The sequence below is a fragment of the Dipodomys merriami genome, unplaced genomic scaffold (genome assembly GCF_024711535.1).
Source record: "Dipodomys merriami isolate MVZ:Mamm:240054 unplaced genomic scaffold, mDipMer1.0.p SCAF_6, whole genome shotgun sequence".
NCBI classification, from domain to species: domain Eukaryota; kingdom Metazoa; phylum Chordata; class Mammalia; order Rodentia; family Heteromyidae; genus Dipodomys; species Dipodomys merriami.
Genome location: NW_027206179.1, coordinates 59,371,477 through 59,397,897, shown reverse-complemented (window position 1 = coordinate 59,397,897; position 26,421 = coordinate 59,371,477). Strand labels below are relative to the sequence as shown.

The following is a 26,421-nucleotide window of genomic DNA, read 5'->3' as shown; positions in this document are numbered from 1 at the left end:
TGTATTGAAGAAAGTGTTCTAAGCTTTAGGGATTAATAATGATTAAGCTCATACTCTTTTTATGTGAATGTAATTACATATCTAAATATTTATAATTAGAAGTTGATATGCATACCAGCAAGGAAATATAATGCAAATACTCTTATAGTTTTAAGCAAGGCTGGTTAATTCCAGCCACAGAGGATTTAGGAAATCTATAGAGAAGGTTTTTTTGTTTTTTTTTTTTAGTGTTCTTAGAAGATAAATGGATTTCAGAAGGTAGACCGGAGGTAATGATAGTGTTTGAGAGAGAACATAATTAAAAGGATAGGAACAAGGGAATACAGATTATGTATTTACTAATATGTAGGCATGGCTTACATTCTGCAGACTTTAAAAGCTGCTTCAATGTTCTAGTCTTTCAAAATTGCTTAGTATTTTACTTAATTTTTATATTTTTATTGAATTTTAGTAGTTGTACAAAGGAATAACTATTCAACAAATCACTTTATAAGTACAGTATATCTTAATTGTTTTTATTCCTTTATCATTCTTTCCCATCCCACTGGACCCTTCCCAGCCCCTCATTTTTCCCAGTTTGATAGGATATGCATTGCATATTATGCACACATTTTCTCTAGTCCCCTTTTCAGTCCTCTAACCCTTTCCCTTGTACCTACTTGCTACCTTTCCGGTGCCAGTTTTCTGGTATTCTGGTATTCATTTTTTGGAATCTGAGTTCTCTTTTCTAAGGAATTATAGTGTTTAAATTCTCCCCATACAAATACTTTATTACATTTGTGTGCACTTGCATACAACTTGGCATATTTATCAATGTAAATATAAGCATTTATATAAATTTAAATGTTCTGCTTTCATATATGAGAGACAATTGTGCCCTTTGTATTTTTGAGCCTGACTTACTCCACTTAATGTAATTTTTCCAGAACCATTTCTTTGCAAATGCTGTAATATTATTTCTAATGGGATGAGTAAAATTCCATTGTGTATATGAACCATTCATCCATTCACCCATTGAGGAGGATCTAGAACATATCTTGGGTAGGGAGAATAGTGCTGCAGTACACATGGTTGTGCAACTGGTTTTACTATATCTTTATTTTTTATTAATAATATTTTGGATAAATGCCTGAGGAAAGAAGAAAGGAAGGCGAAAGAAAGAAAGAACTGAAGAAAGATAAAGAAAGAACAAACGAAGTAAAGAAGGAAGGAAGAATGAAAGAAAGAAAGATTTCTCACGAAGCTAGGGAGCTGTCCCTCAGGTGCTGCTGCTGTTCCTCACCTGGAAATGAATAATTTTTGCCTGGACTTCAGCAAATTTACAGTTTAATGAATCATCTGCCACTGCAGATTCCCAATTTCCTCAAACAAGGCATAGCTTGCTGGTTCCATGCAGTAGATACTGTGAGGATAGATGAAGAATTACATATTATATTATATGTAATTACATAGGATAAAATACACTATTTCTGTGATAATGAGCATTATTGAGTTTAATTGATAGAAATAATTAAAATTGAAGGAATGGGCACCATTTGGCTCATTCTTGTAAACCTAGTCACTCAGGAGGCTGAGACCTGAGGTAGTTTGAAGCCAACCTAGGCAAGAAGGCCTATGAGACTCTTATCTCCAATTAACCAGCAAAAAGCTGGAAGTGGAGCCGTGGGTCAAGTGGTAGAATCATTAGCCTTGAGCAAAAGTGTTCATGGACAGAAGAGTCCTAAGTCTGAAAGACCCTGAGTCTAAGACCCAAGATTGTTACATGTGCACGCATATGTACACAAACACACACATGTGCACATGCACTCTCTCTCTCTCTCTCTCTCTCTCTCTCTCTCTCTCTCTCTCACACACACACACACACACACACACACACACACACACACAGAATCTATTCCATTCTCCTCTTTTAAGGGATCAGAAGATATAGGTTTGCTTGGAACAGATCAGCAAACACATTTCATCTGGCAGGTAACAGGGTGTGAGGAAGCATTAATAAGTACATACTGGCAGTCCTCCTGTCTTTGACATGATCACTGAAATGTAAAACATTCAGAATCCCATGTCTTTACTCAGATACAAGTTAAGCAATTACACAATCAGTAGTTTTATGATGGCATCAGGCATCCTCAATGTCCACTGTCCATTCATACTTCCTGCACTGTCATAGTTCCCACAGAGCCCTAGAGTTTCCACAGATAACAACGAAGTGGAAATAAATGTTCCAAAGCTAAACACTTTCCATACCATGTGAGCTTCCACTCTTAGCTCAGTGGCCTGGTGTCAGTGGCTCATGCCTGTAATCCTAACTGCTCAGGAACTGAGATCTGAGGATCATGGTTTGAAGTCAGCATGGACAGAAAAGTCCATGAGATTCTTATTTCTAATGAACTACCAAAGAGCCAGAAGTGGAGCTGTGGGTCATGTAGTAGAGTGCTATCCTTGAGCACAAATGTGCTCAGAGACAGCAGCTGGACCAGAGTTAAGGCTCGGGACCAACAAAACAAGCTAACAAAAGAACAGAACCCTCCTGGCTCAGGATTGCTATTTTCTGTCACTGGAGGTTGGATGATGCCTTCTGTCAGCTTTCACTTTTCCAGGCAAAAGATATCACAGATCCTTAAGATCAGCTTTTAAAAATATTTTAGTATCTCACAAAATTGGAATGTCTCACAAGGTGAAAGTTTTAGCAAGGATTTATTTTAGTATAATGGACTAAAGTAGGAAAAAACAAAAAAAGAAAGAAATATTTAAAAGACTCATAGAGCCTTTATTTTAAACCATGGCATTTTTTAAACTCAACTGTTAACTCTAGCTTGGAAAGTTTTAATCAATGAGTTAAGAATATCAATTTAAATGAGAAGTTTTGAGTTGAGAGGCCATGTTCTATATTCTACTTAACTGAGTAGAGAATAAAAGATCTTTTCCAAATAGGCCAGTTTTTAATTTTTAATATAAATACTATTTTTATGAATTTTTAATTATGCTTTTGTCCTGGTGCAATTCCTAATAATTAATGGTTTGCATCTAGATTTATGTTAACAATACATTCTAGAATCCAGTCAAGTAGGAAACTGCCTGAACCTGGCCTGACATATGTGATCCACAGTATTTTCAGGTATTTGAATTGAATATAAAACCTTAATGATTTTATTTTGTAAGAGCTGACTTTCTATTTTCTCTTTAAAGTTTTGGAAGAACTGTCAGTATGGCATAATAATTGAATTGAGCAGGGTAGTAGGGATTTCTTTCAGGTAAACTATGCTGTCTAGTGAAGGAGATCTCCAACCTGACCTACTTCACTTACACGCTTATCAATTTGCTTTCTATAAGATAGTGAGTTGGAAACATTTGAATTATCATTATTATAACATTAGAATGAGGAAATGGGAGCCATATTACTTAAATGACTTAGAAGACAATTAGTGGCAGAGGCAGGATTATAACTCATGACTTCTTTTATCAACTCATTGAACACTGACTCTGTGACAAAAGATTGGAAATTGTGCCCTAGTTTGCTTCTTCCTATATCTTCATTTCTATAACACCAATTTTCACAGTTGTGAAACTAACTTCATGGGATATTACAAAGATTGGATATGATTTTTCATTGTCAGATTCATAGCTGTGAGCAAATTAAACTACTGCCAACAATGCTTTCCTTTAATACAGTTCAAATATCTTTTGTTTTTGTCATTATATAAAATAGTACCATGTAAAAAATAAAATACTAACTTGTTTTGTTGAACTCTTGTGATTTTAACATGGCTATTGTGATACTGTTAAATAGCACTGGTATTCAATATGTTTTTTTTTAAGTTAAGAAACAAAATATTTTTACATATCAACCTTTTTTTGCGGGGGGGCGGGGGTCCGGTCGTGGGGCCTGAACTCTGGGCCTGGACGCTGTCCCTCAGCTCTTCAGCTCAAGGCTAGCGCTCTACCACTTGAGCCATTGTACTACTTCCAGCTTTTTTCTTTTTGCTTATGTGGTGCTGAGGAATCGAACCCAGGGCCTCATGCATGCAAGGCAAGCGCTCTACCACTGAGCCACCTTCCCAGCCCATATCAACCTTTTTTAGTATAAACTGCTAGTTGTTTTCTGTGTTAAGAAAGTCATTTGTCAGGTTCTGTTCACCTTTGTGAATATCTTTAAAACTGCTAAGAAGAAAAATTTGTGAAGCTTAAATAAATTATTTCCAACTAGTGTCTGCATTTTTCTAATACAGTTATTTTTCACATAATCAAAAATTACAGAATAAGAATATGAAGATCTGAATGTTCTTGTTTGTATAATTAAATCTAACTCTTTGAGAACTTAAGTGAAAATAATGAAATAGTAATGAATCTGGCCCTGTGCCAGACACAAGTTAGGTGCATAACAAATTGTTGATTTTAAAATAATCTTTCTGTCTTAAAAATGCACATTTTGCCATGTTAAGCTTTCTTTTTAAAGTATTTAGTTTTATTTTTTTCAGAGTACCTTCAAGTTTAAGTCTGAGAGTGATATTCATTTGGCAGAACACCATAAACAAGTTCTTTATGATGGGAAACTTGCAAGTAGTATTGCCTTTACATATAATGCTAAGGCCACTGATGCTCAGCTATGCCTGGAATCATCACCGAAGGAAAATGCATCAATTTTTGTGCATTCCCCACATGCTCTAATGCTCCAGGTGAGAAATTGTAGCTTATTTTCCATGTTTGTAATCCGCATTGATAGTATTTTTATTTGATACATTGAATATTGCTCATCTATAGAAATATCATCACTCTTTATGAAATGAATTCTTTTTTGTTATCTTTTTGGCATTAGTGGGGTTTGAATTAAGAGCCTTGTGCTTGCTGGACATGTGTGCTACTACCTCTTGAGCCATGCACTCAGCTCTTTTTTGTTAGTGACATTTTTGGGGTCAGGTCTTTGCATTTTCTGCTCATAACTTGCTTTGGAATACTATCCTATCTATGTATCCCACATAGCTCAGATTACCCCAAGTTGCACCACATCTGGCTTGTTTTTGAGATGGAACTTTATCTGGGCTGGCCTTGAATTACAATCCTCTAGATCGCTGCTTCCCAAATGGCTGTAATGACAGGCATGAAATAATGTGTTCAGCTTGTTTTTGAGTTCTTTAGTCCCAGTTTTTCTTTCAAATATTTTTTCTGACATAATATATTACCTGAGGATTGTTGCCTTATTAGGAAATCTATTCCATTATCTTGTATTCCCATGTCATATGAAATAAAATCTACTGATTAAATGAACATAGTTTTTAAATACCAACATATAATTTAAGAATATATAATATTAAATTTATCTTAAAACTAATATAAAAGTTTACCTTAATGCCTTTAAATCAATCAATTATATTACTTTAAAAAGAATTTGTTTTTAACTTCAGTGTAAGCATCTTCCCAGATTTCAAATTTAAAAGTAATTATCGCGGAGGTGGCGGGGGAGGGATGGGAAGAGATGGGAAGGGGAAACAAAGGAGCAGGCAACAATGCTTGATAAGAAATGTACTCATTACCCTATCCATGTAATTGTAACCCCTCCTTACGGTATTTTCTTTTTTTTTTTTTTTGGGTCCGGTCGTGGGCCTAAACTCTAAGCCTGGGCGCTGCCCCTCAGCTCTTCAGCTCAAGGCTAGCGCTCTACCACTTGAGCCACAGCGCCACTTCCAGCTTTTTTTTTTTTGTTTTGTTTATGGGTGCTGAGGAATTGAACCCAGGGCCTCATATATTCAAGGCAAGCGTTTTACCACTGAGCCACCTTCTCAGCCCCATCTGTACGGTATTTTCACAATAAAAAAATTTTTAAAATACCTCAAGTTCATATTTTATATGTATATCTTTCAAATTTATACCATTGAGAGCTCTTAAATATTAATGTTTATTACTCATATAGCTATTTAGGAAAGAGAAATAGTGATGAAAATATGCTATAAATTTAATAAACATTTTTCTGTCTGAATTTAGGATGTGAAGGCTATAGTAACACATTCAATTCATAGTGCAATTCATTCAATTGGAGGGATTCAAGTGCTTTTTCCACTTTTTGCTCAACTGGACAATCGGCAGCTCAATGACAGTCAAGTGGAAACAACTGTCTGGTAAGTTTTCTTTCAATGTATATCTGGTGTTATCTATACATTTAGATTAAGTATGGCCTACTCAGTGCTGTGTAATATAGTACAGCATTTGAGTTCTGTCCTGAAACAGTTAATGAAAATGTATTTAGAATAAGAGAGGTATTTATACAATATAAAAGAAACGCTGGCACTTAAAGTCTTATTTCCATAAAAAATTCTTTTCTTGACAGTAAATAAAAACATTTCTAGGTATAGCATAGTGATTATAACATGCAATTGAAAATTCTTAATTCTGACCTTATCCTTTGCAAATGTTCATACTTTTCCCTGTCACACAATAGGAAATTACTATGTTAAGGTTTATTTATACAAAACTACTTAATAACAGTTACATAATTTGTATCTTAAAGACTGGTCTTGTTTTACAGTAAGATTAACACTAATTGGCATCATTTTTTTCTTTAAATGTAGTTCAATTTTTGAGGAACCAAGCAAAACCTGTAGCCTGAGAATGTATAAAATTGAAATATCTCTTACTGAATTTCAATTTATATACACTTTTTATAATTCATGCATCATATTTAGATTTAGTGTCATGCCCTAGAATAATATATGAGGTTAAATACTAATTTCAGATTCATATTGCCTCTATATTGCATTTTCAAGTACAAGCTATATTGACAAACTTTAATTTTCAATTCAAAACCAGTACAGAAATATTATACATATATGTAAGATTGTTCATAGACCATCCAATTTTGAATTGATGAAAAATTAGTAAATAATCCTGTGTAAAAATTCAAGCACAATGAAATATAGTACAGGATTTTCTCATATTAACTGAATTAGTGCTAATAACATTGTTTTTAGTGTTGCTAATAATATTGTTCTTGTATTGGGACTATCTTTGTGTGAAGTATATATTTAAATATGAATGTGATCTTGCTTTTACAGCATTCAGCTTCCATCTATCTATAGGTCATGCCTTGTGTCTTATTAGTTGTAGCGCATTGGCTATAGTTTCTAAAGTTTGAAATGAAAAGCTATCCTGGATTCTTTTTCCTCTTATACCTCTTTACCATTAGATTTTTTTTGGGGGGTGGGAGGGGGTCCAGTGGTGGCGCCTGAACTCTGGGCCTGGGCGCTGTCCCTCAGCTCTTCAGCTCAAGGCTAGCACTCTACCACTTGAGCCACAGCACCACTTCCGGTTTTTTTCTTTGCTTATGTGGTGCTGAGGAATCAAACCCAGGGCCTCATGCATGCAAGGCAAGCACTCTACCACTGAGCCACCTTCCCAGCCCTTTACCATTAGATTTTAAAACAATTTATGGTTAAGTAATTTTATTGAGAGGAAGAACAGTATAGGGAATTCTAGTCCTGCATTAATTTCCAAACGTTTTTGTTATTTATTATCTAAGTAGCCAGGGGAAATTATGATCAGTAATTTAAAATTTCTTAACTAATAGTAAACAGAAGTTGAAGAAAACTCTGTGTAACTTAAACATTTTTATAAATGGATAAGAAATATATAATTTTTAAACTTGAGATATATTTTGTTACTTAGTAAAGAGATGAGTTGCAAAGGTTATGCAATCTGAAATATTATGACTCAAATTTTCACAATAATTTAATCCTTTTTGAATGTCTTATTAGAAGTATTATGCCTAAAACTGTATTTGACAATTTATCTGTCCCATTCATTCAAGACATATACAATTTTTTACTACCTTACTTCAAAACTTATTGTAGTATATATACTATATTTCAATATTATAATTTTATTGATCATCCAGTAGATAAAGAGGTGGTGTAAGAAGTCATTATACTGATTTTTACTTTGATTTATTTTCCTAAGGACTTTTTAGATCACTCACATTAATTTTTCCCTATAATTATTCAATCTTTTAAAATGATGTATATTATGTAATTAGTTTGTAGCTTATACAAAATAGAAAAGATAATACTCTCTTTAGTAATAATATCTACCTAGTTCTAAACTACAGTGTAATTCACTTCTGTTCTATTTGAAATTCTTTTCTACTATTTTTTCACTGCTTATTTCAAAGTTCTTGCTATTCTGTGAATAAAATTGTAAAGAAAATCAATGAAGTCTCTTATTATTTAGAGTCTTGAAAAGAGACCAGAATAAGTGTACATACATCAGTGATAGAACCATTCATATTTTAAAATGATATAACCAAGTTATTTATGGTTTTTTTCTCTGAATAATAAAGATTCGTAACTATGAATGGAATTGTAGGATTTTAGATTTTATGCTTATATCATCTGTTTACAAAGATGAATGAGATTTTGTAGTAGGAAGTATCATCCTATTTTTAGTCCATATTAAATTCTTGCAGATGAATCAGAATCACTTCAAGATTTTAAGTCTTGCACAGAAAAGTCAGTATATATTTTTTGGAAACCAGTTAACATGGTATGACAAAATTTACACGTGTCTACTTTTCAGTTACCTTTTGGAGAAAATCAGCAATCTCTCTCTCTCTCTCTCTCTCTCTCTCTCTCTCTCTCTCTCTCTCTCTCTCTCTCTCTCTCCCCTCTCTCCCTCTCTCCCTCTCCCTCTCTCTCCCTCTCCCTCTACCTCCCTCTCCCTCTCTCCCTCTGTCACACACACACACACACACACACACACACACACACACACACACACACACACACACACACACACACACACACACACACACACACACACACACACACACACACACACACACACACACACACACACACACACACATTTGGCTTCTGAATTTCAAGCTGAAGCAGTCCCTTCATGTGAACTTGTTCACTGTTGCCTTATACCTTAGCTCATTGGCACTATGGAACTATGTAGTTTTACTTTGATGAGTTTATAGAAATTAAAATATTTCATTTAGGGAGCCTGTAAAGATGGGGTTTGTGTCAATATTTTTGTAGCTTTTATTATGGATGCTATATTATTGTAGTTGTTACTTCATATGTGGATTTTCAAGACAAACTTTGAGCTTAATATTGATTATTAGTACAATTTTAAGTGTGTTATTACTTTGAGTATATCTATCATTATTAAGTCATAATAGTTTGTACTCAAGATTATTTAGACTACATGTAACCAATTAATAAACCATATTAATCACATGTAAGAATTACTCAGTACATTCTTGTCTTAGCTATTATGATGACAGTGAGCACATTGTTGTCTCTAATGTTGTAATTTTATATTTAAAATACTCAATGTCACAAATTCTAAAGAAATTAATTACAATTGGAACTCATATTACTCTATATGATTCTCCTTTAACTTACAATACTATTTGCATTAGAGAATTACTTAAGAAATTAACTAGAATTTGCCTTGTTGATTTCAATTTTGATGAAACTTGGTTTTGAGTAATTTGTCCATTTTCTAGATGTTGTGATTTCAGCTGATATATGTCTTAATTCCAATTACAGATGACAGCAGCAAGTCAGAGGAACCTGAAAAGTTTCTGTTTAGCTGGACATTAGGCTTAACTTCCCCTGTAGTACTTAAATTTCCATGAATAATACTGTATATAGACTTAGAAAAATAGTTAAACTTTTATTATGTTATAAAATATTATTAGTAATAAATTATTAATAAATACTATTTAGCTAGGTCAGGTAGCTTGTGACAAAAAAAGCTTCTGAAATTATATGTTTTTCAATAAGTAAATTAAGTATGTTTGTACATCATCCTACATATATACACATATATCTTATATTCTCAGTAATTTTTCCTGAATAATTTTCTGTATCTTATATTCTCAGTAATTTTTCCTGAATAATTTTCTAAAGTGATCAAGGCTATTTGGACTAATATTGGGGGGACTAATATTGATTGATTCCTCTCAGTGCAGTGAGTTTGAGTACAAAAATCAAAGATTTCCTTTAGCTACATATTTGATATTTAATAACTAAAGCTGATCAAACAATTAACAAAATAATTCAAAGAGCTTAAGTCTGATCCTGAAATGATGATCGTCATTTACATTTTGTCTGAAATTTAGTAAATGAAACAGAAACTTCATTTTCCTGTGAATTAGATGATCATTTACATTAGTTGCAAGTGGTCTATTCTTTTAAAAATGAACTACTTTTAAAAGATTAATTAGTGCAATTAATTTGATAGGCAATACAAAACAAGACAACTGTCCTTCTGTGACTTAGAGAAGCTTTTCTTTGAAAAAGTATCTTTTCTTGAACCAAATACAGTTTGATTTTTGTAATTCTAACAAAATGACACTTGGAGAACTTCTTAGATAATGTGTAGTACACTGGGCAAGTGTTCTTTGGTTAAAACCCTGTTGTAGTATATAGTGTCTGATTGTGATGCGATGGTGATGTCCATGGGTTTGTAGAGGTAGAACAAAATAGTTATTCAGTACATGATATCATGTCTATGTTTCATTTAAAAGATAGTTTCATTATCAATTTAGTAAAGTTTTTTAAAGACAAATAGCTACATTACATTCAATGCCAAGAGAACATTCTGAAAAAAATACAAGGGTAATAAAAAGAAATACCATTTGATAACATGGTAGCAATATTTTAAGAATTTTGTTAATGAAATCATTATATTATTCTGATAATGAGGAAGAAAGAAATAGAATTTGTCCTCAAGATCACTCTTAAGGCGTGGCTGACTCTCAGTCTAAACTACAATGGAATACTTAAGAATTACTATATTTGTGGTAATGTCCTCACACAAATTAATTACAACTCATAATTTAAGTGAATATTTGTAAATATGTGTTTTCCTAGGAAAATTTTATTTTTAATTATAAATGAAAGTTTGATAGACTAATAAGGTCAATTTAGAGAATCTCATATTAAAACATTCTCTTGCAAAACTTAATGACTTGTTAATTAACTTAGTGAACTTAAGTCATAATTTTTTTCAACACTATCTTGGCTAACTAAAATTATTATAATAATTAATTCTAATTTTTGAGTAAAAATAATCAAGCAGCCCCATTAGTTAAATGCTATATGTAGGGTCATAATTAGCTCCATTGTCATAAAACAAAAAAACTAGAAAGTTTAATATTTTAGTCTTTACCTTTTTTTATATTTTATTTTATTTTATTTTTGTGAACACACTGTACAGAGGGGTTACAATTACATGGGCAGGATAATGCGTACATTTCTTATCAAGCATTGCAGCCTCCTCCTTTGTTTACCCTTCACATCCCTTCCCAGCCTCTCCCCTACCCCCCCATCCTCCCCCTTCCCCCCCCCACCCCCCCACCAAGGTTGTAAAGCTCGTTTTCGACATGACAACTTGTACTTCTCATTGTTGCAACAGGTCCACCTGTATCCTTAAACGACTTGTTTATCCCCATCTCCTCCACAAGTTATACTGACATCAAATATAGTGAAAGCAGGGGTTATAGTGTTTAACTATTTTAACAATATTTCCTCAGACTCTTAGCTGTGGTATATAAATTTTTTGACTAACCATACTCTCTGAATTTTAATTCAGATAAACATATCCATTGTACATAGATTATTTAAATTTCATTATATATTTTTAATTCCATTCATTTAGAGTTTATATTTACTGTGCAAAATAAGTGAAACAATATATTTTCTCATGAACATTATTTATTTTATACAATATATACAATATATAATTAATAATCATTAAATTGTTAATGACTTGGTTTAAAATAATTTCATAAATTTTGTAATGATTTATGCAATAAAACATCATTCTTAAAAATTTTTAACAGGCTGTAGCTTGTCCAGTTATATTTCCTTAATTTAAAAGTACGTTTTCTGAAAAAAATATACCACTGGCAATCATACTTGATTGTTTGCCTTTATGAAAAAAAATTAACAATTTGTACTGAAATCATCTTTGAAGTAATGCCACTTAAGCAAGCCATATAAAATAAGAGAAGTAGGAAGTATTAGGACATACTGAATGGCTAAAGAATATCCCGGTACTGACCCTTTGTTTTACTGACTCTGTACTGATGATACTTGAGTATACTTTAAACCATGGGTATAGATGCATACATGTATCTTTAGAACAACAAAACATTTCTTTTTAGTGGTTGTCTAAAAGCATTAAAGAGTAGGAGCATCTTTTAATTATTTTCTAGAGAGTTTAAGAGTCACGTATAATCTAAAATGTAAAGCAGTTGGTTAATTCCATATTAAAAATATTATTTTGCCCCTGTGCTTTAATTGTTATATTTCAGATGACATCATTAGGCATCTCTCCCTTTTATGACCCAGCATTTGGGAACCTGTGAACTTGGCAGGGTCACTTTAATCTTACTTTGTTGGGGCTAATAATTGGAAGCTTGAAAGGGGTCTTATCTAGTGGGAAGGGGAGATTAACAACTTGTACATATTATAAGCAAAATCTTGCTTTAAAATCTATGATCTGTTGTTTTTGTTGCAAGCTAACTCAAGTTGAAATGGGAGGACAAGTTACAATTGCTGTCAACTGGAAGAAGGAAATTTTTCTAGGGAAGGAGATGTAGTTTTATTTTCATTTTGAGGTAAAGTTGACTCATAGCTGTTTAGATAGTTGATAGTTGCCTTTTGTAAGTCTGAAAGTCAAGTACACTAGTTATCAGTAGTAATATAGCTGAAGATCTCATGGTTAAATAGATTTACAGTACAAAGTAAAACTATAAATAAAAGGCAAGAATCCTAGGGTAAAAAGCTTATTTAATTTTGAAGAAAGTAGGTTGTTCGATAGACTGATGGAATATAAAAGAAATGATAAAGTTTCTGTGAAATGAATATTTAAAACAAGTACTGGATGCATATAGGTATTTGGAACCAAAAATATTTATATTTTCCTATGGGATATGGAATTCCTTCATTGTTTTATACAGTAGGGAATAGGATCAGATAAGATCCTCTCAGTCTTAATGGAACTTCATTTGGACCTAATATTGCAGAGGTCATTACAAATTGATAATCCCAGTTCATAAATAGAGCTCTTTATTAAAGTAGTCTTTGTGAAAGGACTGAATTGATAGACTTTTTGTATACATAGGTTTGTACACATACATACATACATACATACACACATACATACATACATGTATACACTCACACTTATACTTTTCTTGTAGATTGCTCCTGGAGACAGAAGAAAATCTTATGTTCCTAGTTCTCAGTAATTGATGGGTAATATCTGAAGTACTATTTTTCTCATGATGTTATATTTCATGAATTATAAATTTGTTTGTTAGAATTTAATTTCTATAAAAAGGTTAGATATTTATTAGTTTTGGATTCCATTTTAACAGTTGTGTAGTATTTGTTCCACCTTAGATACTTTCTTTGTAATTTGTTTTTATTTAATAGGTAATAGTTACTCTCAATCTGGGTATTAAAAACTATAAAATCTGTTGCAGACTGATATGTTTAATTATATTGGGAATATATATACACATTATTTTGAATATTTGTTCATAGAAATTAATTGTCTATTTTTATGAAGTTAGTAAGATTTTTTTTAACATTCATTCTTCTGTTGTGTATCTGGCAAATGTGACAGAACTCCGAACACATTGAGGGATTAAAGGAAATCTTTGGACTATACCAAAATTGTATCAATTTTTTTCCTACTTCTGCAACTCAAGTGCAGAATATAGAAGTTGAATTTTTTTCCTGCTTCTTTTACTTTTTGGAGAGGAGGCTATACTATAGTTTGAACTCAGGGCTTTAGTTTTAGTTGGCTTTGTTTCTCATTTAGAGTTCTACCAAGTGAGCCACAACTCCAGTCTCAATTGCTTTTACTAATACAAAGTCATTTTATTGTGAGGTTTCCATGCATGTGTGTAAACAATGTACTTGGAAAAAGTTTACACTCTCCACTATATTCCCATTGCTCCTTTTCATCCTCCATACTTCATATAGTGTTTGGTGGAATTCATTGTGCTATTTTAAAGTTTGTGATCTGTGTGTGTGAGTGATCTTTTGATCTTCTCCACTCCCTTATATTCCTTCTCCATCCTTTCTCCTCATTGGTCACCCTATAAAATACTTCTTTATATTCATGTCCCATTTTATCAGTCATCATCATCTCTCAAAGAAATTTTTAAAAATCATTTAATATTAGATGAAGGAGTTTAGTTTTACCTTTGAAGCACCATAAAATAATTTGAAGTGATATTAAAAACTTTTTTTCTCTGGCAAGGCATGAGTGGGTCACTCCTGTAATCCTAGCTACTCAGGAGACTGAGATCTGAGGATTGCAGTTTGAAAATAGCTCAGGCAGAAAAGGCTCTGTGAGACTTTTAACTCCAATTAACCACTCAAAAACTGGAAGTGGAGCTGTGGCACAAAAGCACTAGCCTTAGCAAAAGAGTGCAGGGTCAGTGCCCAGACCATGAGTTCAAGCCCCACATGGACAAACAAAACAAAGCAACAAAACCTTTTTCTTTGTAAGAGCAGTTCTTAAGGACACGGTGGCACACAGATCTATACAACTATAGATTTGGCTTCTGGCATGCCCAGGAGTGCTTGTCTACCATTTGTGAGGTCCAGCATGTGTCCAAAGCGCTGAATTCAGTGTCCAGTACAACTAAAAACACAACTACCTAACCAAGGAAACAACTCCCCAAACTATTCATTAAAAAACATTCCTCCAAAGTTGATACCTGATTTAAAATGAGGAGCCCTAGAGTTTAACCACTTGAGCACAAAATCAGTAGTTATTAGATTATAATGAGTTAAGAATAAGAAATTGTAATATGTAATTTCATAGTATGATGACTATAGATAACTGTAATGCACTGTCCATTTCAAAAAGCTAGGAGAAAGGATTTTTAATGTTTTCAACATAAAGAAATGATATATTTTGGAGAAAGTAGTTATGATCAATCTGATTTAAGCATTATACAGTATATACAAATATAAAAACATAGTACCCCATTAATCTGTAAAATTATGCTTTTTATATTTCAGTTTAAAATAAATTTTTTAAAGTTCAGAAGACTTCTTCCAAAGCCATTACAAATTCCCAAAACATGAGTCATAATTAGCATCATCATGACTTTTGGTCTGCAATAAATTTTATAACAGTTACAACAGGAGGGTACTCTAAATGATGTATGTCATATAAAATATCTTGCCATGAGATCATTATCTCAACAGAATCACGAAATATTTTTTCCTTTATTATATAAAAGAATAGACAATTTCAAACTTAAAAGGAATCATAATATCCATTATGGCCTTAGAGCCATAATCTAGATGTTTATGAGAAGCCAAATATATATGATACTATATATGTGTGTGTGTATATATATATATATATATATATATATATATATATATATATATATATGATGCTACTAGAAAATATATTCCAGCACCATCAACTGCAGAAACTTGGACAGCGTACTAAGAAGGAAAACTGAAATTTTCTGTTTTTTTAATAAAAGAATGGATGCTATGGCTAGGGAATCATTTAGATATCAAATCTATTTCATGAATGTGATGAAGATTTTGAAAAAGTGGTCAGGTTTTTCTATAGCTGGACAGAACTTGTTGATATGAGGCATGAGACTTTGAGTAAGGATATTGCAACCCACAGAAGAGTTGAGTTTGTATTTGCCAGTAGAATGGAGGAGTATTTTTGCCTGTAGTATGGGTTCTATGGTTGTTCCTCATTCTGCAGCCATACCTACAGAATGAAGTTATAGAGCAAACATGGTATTAGAAATAGTGGGGAAGCTATAATAAGCACTGAAGCATTGTTTGTTCTCAGGAAACCGTACTTTAATTCGTTCTTCACTGCAAAAGGTCAGGGCCTAACACAATCACATAAACACAATAAAGAGACTCTAGACAGTACTTGTTAAAAGAGGCCCATTCATTTTTCTGGTTCTAGGAACAGGAGATAGTTTACCATTTCTTATGCATATTGAGCTTTTGTATTCCACCTTCCAGTATTATTCATAGCCATCTATAATTGTGTATTTCTTTCAGACTACATAGTCTCTACTTACCGCCTGTTTGTGACTATGCAAGATGTTGTCATATGTAAGAACGTAGAATAATTTAGTGTTTCCAAAGTGTTTTAAATCAAATATCCTGGAATATCTAATAGAAAAGATAAAATAAAAAATTAGAAATGAAGTAAGGACAGAAAATATTAGTCAGAAAATATATTAGTCAGGATAGGGTATGTAATACCAAATTTGGAAACTTGGTGGCTTCTCCCAATAAAGATCTACATATAGCTCAGTTACCTAATACTATACATTCAGGGATGCAAAACGTTAGGGTTCACCATTATATTTTAGAGTGGCCAGTATTTACTGAGGGGAAAAAGAGAGACTAGAAAATTATGTATGTAATTGTTGCAGCTTATAAGATAGTTAAGGTAGGAAATATAATCTTCATTATACACATGAAAAACAATATGAAATGAGAACTGTAATAATTAACGATGTCTGTGGTATATTTGGTTCCATAGCAGGTAACATTAGTAAGTTACAATGATTCTTGTTTAGAATTATGCTTCTTGTTACAATATAAATAATATTGGAAATGTGGTGGTCGAATAGAATTAAACCTGACTCTCATACCATCTGCCAGTATCTTACTATATTGCAAAAGTATGTTTCATTAGCATGCTAAAGTGAGAATTACTCAGAAAGATTGCTTGGTGGGGTGAAAACATTAGATGATTTTAATTTTTACTTTAAGTCCATATAAAATTAAATAAATTAGTTATAATTACAAATAAAATAGAGTGAGCATATTCTCTTCATGTCACTCAAATACACAAATAAAACAATATAACATGTCTACATGGGCAGAATTCATGAAACACCTATTTGAGAGGTCTTAAACTCATAGGAGTAGGATTAGTATTTGAATTAGTGGTCAGTTTACTTTTGCCCCCTCCGGTATTCTAAGGGTGAACTAAATGCACCAGAAACTTAAGAGTTGAGCACAACGATCACAGAAATTCTGTGTGTGCGCACGTGTCCGTGTGTGTTTATGTGTGTGTATGTGTGTGTGTTAAAGAGTTTTACTGTCTTATTTTTTTACCTCTATCCTTTCATGTCCTAGCCTCTGTAGTCTCATTACAATAGAAACAGAGGCACAAATGGAGCACAAACTTTTAAGAGCCAGAAATCTCTTTGATCAGTAAAGCTAGGTCCCCAAGAGAGTAAAACAAAAATGTGTAAGTTTATTTACTTCTTTGACCTTCTGGTGGCTCTGAATGAAGGTAGAATTACAGAATTATACAACAGAATGGGAAAACAAAAGTTATGGGTTTTTTTTGACAAAATTAGTGGGAAAAAAAGAACCCCAGAACTAAGAAATATCGAATTCATGCAAAGAGAAGAATGTGGGAAAGTAAATCTGTAATAATTTTTGTGCTCTGTGATATGCATATCAAGGGTTCTAGTCTATGCAATAAGGTAAGAAAGCAATGCAAATGAAAAAGATTGGAAAGAGAAGAATATAACTATCAGTTTTTACAAATGACATGATTTTCTACATACTAATTCTCAAGGAATTGTCGCATAAAATTCTAGTGTTAATATGTTTATTAAGGTTATAAGACAAACGGCTCAAATACATTAAGTTATATATTACTTTGTAGGTTTTTTTGCAGTACTAAGACTTGAACTCAAGGCTATACACTTCAACTCAACTTCTTGCTCGTTTTATCCATGCCTCTAGCCTACTGTTTATTTTGATGATGGAGTCTTGTGGGCTTTTTTTTTCATGAGCTGGCCTAGAATTACAATGATCCATATGTCAGACTCCTGAGAAGCTAGAATTAACTGTGTGAGTCAATAATTGTATTTCTTAAAGAGTACCAAACTTTAAAACACTATTAAAATAGTTTTAGAGTTTTTAAGTATTTAGGTATAAATTTCACAAAATATTAATGATATCTGTGTAACTATAAATTTTTAATGAAAAAATCTGAAACCTAAATAAATCTAACTCTTGGATAAGAAAACATGAATAAATCTAAAAAAGTCAGATAAAATTCTTGGAAGATAATACTTTGATTTTTTTTTTATAAAGTTGATTCTAAAGTTTATGTGGTTTGACAAATGTAACTAAGATAGCTAAAATATATTGAGAAAGAATTTGGGGGAATTATGTTTATCTAGTTTTAAGGCTTACTGTAAAGCCATAATAATGAACACTGTGGTACTAACAGAATGCTGGGCACATATGTTAATTAAAAAAATAAAGTTAAGATATGAGCACAGACATTCATGGACAATTGATTTTTGGTACAAGTACAAAGTAATTTTTAATGGGCTAAGAATTTTCATATGTCGCCAGGCGCCAGTGGCTTACACCTGTTTTCCTAGCTACTCAGTAAGCCGAGGTCTGAGGATCGTGGATCAAAGCCAGCCCAGCCAGGAAAGTCTGTGAGACTCTTATCTCCAATAAAACCACTCAGAAAACCAGAAGTGGCACAGTGGCTCAGGTGGTAGAGCACTAGCCTTGAGCCTTGAGCTGAGGGAGTGTTCAGGCCCAGAGTTCAAGCCCCATGACTGATAAAAAAAGAATATTCATATGTCAAAAAGTGAGGCTCATCCTAAACCACAAACCTTATACAAAAATGAACTTGAAAATTAAGCCTAAAGTAAAAAAAATGAAAGTATAAATTTTAGAAGAGACAAAGGAGGAAAACTTTTTAACATTGGTTAGGTCAAATGTTCTTTGATAGGACACCAAAATTATAATATTATGAAAGAAGAAAATGATATAAATGATCATACTTTATCAAAGTTAATACTTCTGTTCTACAAATGTTGTAATGTATAGACACAATATAGATTAAAAAACATAATGGCAAATGTCTTCTTTGACAAAGGTTTTACATAAAGAATACATAAAGAGCTCTCAACCTTTAGCAGTAAGTAAACAACCCAACTGTTTTTAAGGGAAGCTTACGTTTAAGGGCAGCTACTACAATAACTGTATTAATAGGCCTGCATATGGAAATATACTGTCAATCCACCACTGACTAGGCCCATCCTGAAGACAGCATCATTCTGGCATAACTTGTCTGGATTTCATAGATAATAATGGCTTCGCCCTTCACAAAGTAAATTAGAAGAGACAAGTCTGTGATTGAGTGAAGTGGGAGGACAGGAATAGGGTGGGGAGACATCAATTTTCTTGATTAAGGAAGATATGGACTGGTGTTTTTGTTGGTGATGCTTTGTTTTGCCTATGTATTTACTTCATTGTGTCATTCATGTTTGCTTTTTATTCCTTCATCTCATATAATTTCCTTCTCATATCGTACTACTTTAATTTTTTTCCTTCCCTGATCTTGGTTTTATTGCATACTATTACCTTTAACAAAATTTAAATTCCTAGGTCATCATATAAGTATTTTAGGTCTGTTCTTTTCTATCCTTGGGAAATTATTGAATTACTGACCTGAAGTTTATAATATTTAAACTATATTAAAATGTATTTTTGAATTATATGTTTGTTATTGCTCTCTGCTTTCTGTCTTCTGAGGTAGTGTGGATCATAATATAAAAAGAAGGCTACCCACAAAGAAAGCATACCAAAAAACAGCTGAAAGAGATCTCCATCCCAATAGATACACATTCACAATGTAGAAGCACAAGAAACATGAAAAGTCAGTATTATCTCTCAAAGCTCATAGCTCTTCAAAAACCAGATCCAAACTTAATGAAATTGTTGAGATACTGCACAAATAATTCAGAAGTCCAGACAAATAAGAAATAAGTTCAAAACCTGGATGAGAAAGTCAACAACATGGATGTGAAATTAAGCAAAGAAATTGAAATGTAAGGGGTAAGAAATGGAAATAGCAGAAATTGAAAATTCAGTAAATTAAAAAATATGCTAGAATTGCCATCAATAAAGTAGATGAAGAAGAAACAAAATAAAGTAATTGAAGACAAGATTGAGGAACTGCTACAAAGTATGACTACAACTTTATGAGTTCTGGGGCATGTTCAAGAGACCAATCTAAGAATTCACGGGGTAGAAGAAATTGCTGAGAAACTAAAGACATAGAAACCTATTTGAATGACATTCTAGCAGAAAATTCCCCAAATCTAGGGAAAGGTATGGATATCCAAGTACAGAAGACATTTGGAATGTCAAATAGACTAAACCAGAAAACAGCTTGTCAACGTCAAGTAATAGTTAAAATTGCAAAATTGTAGAATAAAGAAAAAATATCAAATGCTACAAGGGATAAGTGTCATTACTTATTAAGGCAAACTTCTCAGATTTACAACAGTCCTCTGAGAAGAAGCAATAAAAGCCAAGAAAGTATGGAATGGTGATTGGCAAATAATTGCCAATCAAAGACATTGGAGAAAAATAGATCTAAGAGAAGCTCACACAAAAGGAATTAATGACAGTAAGTCAGTATTAACAGAAAATACTTATGGAATCTTATATACAAGTGAAAAAGAAGGCATCACAAATATAAGAACTCAGAAAAGAGTAGATTTTTATGAGAGGAATATATGAACAAATGAAAATTAGGAAATAAACATGTCAAACAGTAAAACACAAAACTTCAAAGATGAATAAAGAGAAAGAAATAGTATTTGAATCAACTGGGGTGACGAATAAAACAATTCATTGGAATCCCTACAGTAACAGGATTCACAATCCTGTTGTATATATTTGGTTATAACTCTGAAAAGATGCAGACTGGGTGATTTGCTTTGTGCACAAAAAGCAATTGTATTTTGGTCTCAAGATGTACAACTCACTAGCAAAGAGACATTCAGATTGAAATGGAAAATTTCAGAAATTGCACCCACCAAGCAAATAGAATCCAGAAGCAAGCAAATTTAGCTTGTGCTCATATCTAACAAAGCAAAATTCAAATCAGTTAGAAGAAATAAGCAGACTCCATATTAATGAAGGGAATAATCCATGAAATAGATCAGTTATAAATTTATGTGCACTCAATGTTGGTTCATAGAATTTCATAAAACAAACACTATTGGTCATAAAGGGATAGTTTGTGAAAGATAATACAATATTAGTTTGTTATTTCAATACCCCATTCTCATCAATAATGATTGTGCAATAATTATCAAATTAGCAAAGAAAATTAGCAAAGAAGTTTCAGAGTTACATTGAACTATGGATCAAATACTTAATGAATAGTACAAAATACTCCATCTAACAACTGTATATTGTTTTCAATGTCTTACAGAATTTTATCCCAAGTTGCTAACAATTTAGACCAGTAAGCAAGTCATTCCAAAACCAAAAAGAGAGAATCCACAGAAATTAATAACATAATAGAAATTGACCAATATATTTTGAAATATAAGTGTGTCATTGATCAAATCAAGAAGTTTTAAAATCCTTGAATCAAGTGAAAGTGGAAATAAAACTTAACAGATTCTTTGGGGTATAGTATAGGTAGTTCTAAGAGGAAAGGCTCTACTGTCAGTGCCTTAGTTGCAAAAATCAAAGTGTTCTTTATTAAATAATCTAATTATGTAGTTTAAGTTTTTAGAAAAACAAATGAAACCTATAGTTAGTATATAGAAGAAATAACAAAAGATCATGGCTCTTCGAAGTTAATGAAATTGAAACTCAGAGAATGAGAAGTTTCAGCAGAATATAGAGCTGAACCATTACCCAGACTAACCAAAAGAAAAAGAAGATAAAACTTAATAAAATTACAGATGAAAAGGCAGTATTATGAAAGGTACTACTGAATTGTGAGTATCATTAGAGAACATCTTGAAAATTTATATCCTAATAAATTGAAAACTTTGAGTAGGTAAGTTTTTAGACACACAAAACATAGGACTGAAATAAGAGAATATAAATATTAACTTACAATATAATCAAATCAGTAATAGTTTTCTTAAAAAAGGAAAAGCTGGTAAATAGATGGATTCAAATGTGATTTCTGTCAGATTTTTTTTGTGATACTGTAATTTGAATTCAAGGCTTTTCCTTTGCTAGAAAGGTGTTCTATCATTTGAGACATACTATCAACCTTTTTTTTTTTGTTATAGTAATTTTTGAGATAGTGTCTCAGATTTTTCCAATTCTGGCCTGGATTGTGATTCTCCTATGGTTTGCTTCCTGCTGCTCTGCACAGGATAGATTCAAGTCTTATCCTAGCTTTTATTTTCTGTTGTGAGAGGCATTCAACATTTTTGCTCAGTCTAGCAGGAAATATGAGAGTCCCAAAGTCAACCTCCGGAAAAGATGGCATGACAAGATGAGCCATTAGCACTTGACTTTTTTCTTTGTATTGGTTTATATCACAATTGGCTCTGATCTTTAAAGAAGAGCTAACACCAATACTCCTTAAACAAGCTCATATAACAAGAAGGTAAGAAACACTTGGAAATACATTCTGTGAAGCCAGTATTACCTTGATATAAAAACCAGATGAGGGTGCAACAAAAAATATTACTTAAACAATTACCATTGTAAACAGGAATGTAGAAATCCTCAAGAAGTCCCTTGCAAACTGAATTGATAACACTATGATTAAGTTGGTCTTACTCTAGAGATGCAGTTATGGTTCACTGTCTGCAAATCAGCAAACATGCTAGGACATACAGATAGACACAAGACAAATAGATAAAGAAGAATCCCATGATTTTCTCAATAAATACAGAAAATAATTCAAAAATGCAACATTATTTCATAATAAAAATCCCTAGAGAAATTAGGAATAGAGCCAGGTGCCAGTGACTCACACCTATAAACCTAGCTACTTAGGAATCAGAGATCTGAGGATCATTGACAAAATTCAACATTTCTTCAAAATACAATACCTAAAGAAATTAGGAATAGAGCCAGGAGCTCATGTCTGTAAACATTGCTACTCAGGAGTCTAAGATCAAAAGATCACAATTTGATGTCAGTATAAGCAGGAAAGTCTGTGGCATTCTTATCTCCAGTTAACCATCAGAAGGCTGGAAGTGAAGTGGAGGAGTGGCTCAAGTGACAGAGTACTAGCCTTGAGCAAAAAACTCAGAACCCATTCCCTGAGTTCATGTTCCAGGATCCACATAACAAGAAAAAAACAGAAATAGAAGTAATAGAAATAATTAGAATACAATCAAGACTATATACAGCTAAACTGTTATCAACATTACATCAGATATAATAAAACACAATATCTCCAAAATAAAAAAAAATGGAATGAGTGTCTATTCTCTTCATTTGTCTAATACAGTATTTTAAATCTTAGACAAAAGAATAGTGTATAAGAAAGAACAGTGATTGGACAAGTTTACACTTCCACCAACAATGCAGTAGGGTTCCCTTCTGGCCACAACCCTCCAGCATTTGTTGTTACTAGATTTCTTGAGTCTTGCCATTCGAACTGGGGTGACGTGGAATCTCAATGTTGTTTTGATTTGCATTTCTTTATGGCTAGAGAAGTTGAGCATTTCTTCATGTGTCTATTGGCCAGGCCCAAAGAAACATAGGTCCCAAGGTTTCCCTTATTTGCAATAATTAGTACATGTCTAGGACAAGCAGAAAAGGTCAAAAGCTATGTACATATGATCAGATAAGATGATGTTAAGCAAAATGAACCCCAGGATAGGGACAGAAATATTTTTTTTCTTGCTATTGTTTCTAGCATATTAATAATGTACTATGTGACTTTTTTGTTTCTTTGTATGTTCCTCCCCCACAATACAACCCCTGTTTTCACTGATTCCAGTGCCCTGCATCTTGTATATACACTTCTTTAATTTGGAGAAGGGAAGGGAAAAAACAAAATGCTTAAACAGGGATATAGGTTGACCCATTGTAACAATGAGATGTATACGACACTATGTTGAAAATAAACTTTACAACTTTGTGGGGAGGGGGGTAGTTGTGGAGGTGGGAGTGAAGGGATGGTAGGGGAAAAACAAAAGAAGAGGCAATAATACTCCATAGGAAATGTACTCATTACCTTACTCATGTAACTGTAACCCCGCTGTGTTTTTACAATAAAAAAGGAAAGAAAGAAAAATGAGAAAAATAAGGATGAATTTATACCTACTTGTATATGACAAGATCCTATAATTTAAAGGACTTTAATTCTGTGAGACAACTTAGGTATAATCATCATTTTATCAGAATATCAAGATACAAAATGACCATGCAAAAATTTAAAAACCTAAATAACAATAGCGTGCTGAGAAAGGAATCAGAAAAAACAGTTCCATTCGAAATAGTTTAAAAAAATAACCAAGTGTGTGATAAATGCCTGTACAAAAAATGATAAAATACTGAAAAATAATTTTGAAGAAGACACTGTAAAATGGGCAGATTACACATGTTCATGGGCTGGAAAATTGCTGTATTATTGAAAATGATAGATTCATGTTTTACACACACACAAACAGAAACGCAAAATTGCATGCCATTGTTCACAGAAATGGAGAAAGTAATCCTAAAATCTGTATGGAAGGAAAACAATACTTGATAAGCAAAGACAGTCCTGATTTGAAAGCAATGCTATAGGTATAGAAATAGCTGATGTCACATTATTACAAATTATACTACCAACCCATGTGACAAAACACACCACACCCATACCCACACCGTCCCCCTCTCATTCTCATGGTGCCCAAAACCCTATACTGAAGAAGAGTCTCCAAGAAGAATCAGTCTGGAAAAATTAGATATTCACATGGAGATGTAAACTAGATTCCTACCTCTCACTCTTAAAAGAAAATCAATTCAAAATATACCAAAGATTTAATGTAAGGCCTGGAGCATTGAAACTACCAGAGGAAAACATTGGGACTGCACTTGCAGATATGGACATGGGCAATTATTTTCTGAATAGGACTCTAATGGTTCAGAAAATAATAGCAAGTTATAACAATAGGATTGCATGTAGTTAAAAAGTTAATGCATAGCAAAGTGGGCAATTTCCAGATCGAAGAAACAGCCTATAGAGTGTGAGAGGATTAATACCGATTCATAAAAATTGACACCAGAAGAACAAGCAATCTCATCAATAAATGAGCAAATGAATTGAACATAGTCCTCAAAAGAAGTTCAAATTCCCAACAAATACATGAAAAAAAAATGCTCAACAATCATAGCCATCATGGGAATACAAATTAATACTACAATGAGATGTCTTCTTACCCCTTTTGTAATAGTTATTTAGAAAATAACAACGGGTTTTATATATTGTTGGTGAGAATGTAAATTAACTCAGCCACTATGGAAGCTAGTACAAATAATACAACTATTATATGATCCTGCTTTATCACTGATGGATATACATCTGAAAGAATCATCATCATTGTATAATAGAAATATTTGCACATGTTAATTATGAAACTATAATATATACATTAAGAAGTCAGTCTAGGTGTTCATGAATACATGAATGAATAAAGAAAATGTTGCATATATGCATAAGAGTGTGCATAAAAATCAAATAATTGTCATTCCCATGAAAATGGATGGTACTGGATATGATCATGCTATGAAAAAGTCTTAGCATGTTTTCTCTCATGTGGAATGTAGATTTAGTTAAAAAAATACAAATTTGGAAGAAAATTTATGGGTGAACTGGGCTTTAGGGGATGATGGGTGGAAATAGGATCAAACTACATTTCATAGGACATTGAAATGTCATAATTAAAACAATTATTTTCTACAATTAATATATACTAATAAGAATACTTAGAGTGCTAAATGTTGGCAAAGATTTTCAGTGAACCAAATGTTACTGACATTCTGGAATACAATTTTTATTTCATAATAAAGTTAAACATACATATACATGTATGTACTTCAGCTTCCAACTTTCTGTATATATTTGTGAAAAAATGAAAACTGTGTTCACACACAGTTTATGTGAACTTTCATAATATCCCTATCCACAGATGCCATCCCATAACCCAAATGTTTGTTACAAATTAATGTTTGTTACAAATTAATGCCCTGAACAGTACATTTATTCAATTAACACTATTTATTAAAGAAAGAACTCTGGTTTTATGCATCTACTTGTATGAATATCAATGGCATTATGCTGAAGTTAAGAATTCAGTCTTTGGACACAGGTTTACATTCTTAAAATTCAAAACTGTAGTGATATATATGTATGTATGTGTGTGTGTGTATATATATATATATATATATATATGTATATATATATATATGAATGAGAGGTTCTGTGTGTTAATACAGCTGTTGAGGAACAGATAATGTAAGTTTTGATGTGATAGAACTGGTTTGGGTATTGACTGTGATAGTGGTTAAATCTATGTATCTCTACACATTGATTCTGAAGAGTTGTATCCCTCAAAAGTTAAATAAAAATTAGTCTTAACTG

The 26,421-nt window shown here is 32.5% G+C and overlaps 1 protein-coding gene across 3 annotated transcripts in view; it reads left to right on the top strand.

Annotated features, from left to right (window-relative positions):
• The window catches only part of Nbea (neurobeachin), a 536,577-nt gene that overhangs the window by 69,980 nt on the left and 440,176 nt on the right, over nt 1-26,421 (top strand). For 2 of the 3 annotated variants that reach the window (XM_070002976.1, XM_070002975.1), the window contains exons 9-10: nt 4,479-4,676; nt 5,980-6,113. In XM_070002976.1, coding sequence (XP_069859077.1) covers nt 4,479-4,676; nt 5,980-6,113 — 332 coding nt within the window. Of the gene's footprint in view, nt 1-4,478; nt 4,677-5,979; nt 6,114-26,421 lie in introns of those variants that run through there. The other variant, XM_070002977.1, reaches the window with a different exon arrangement.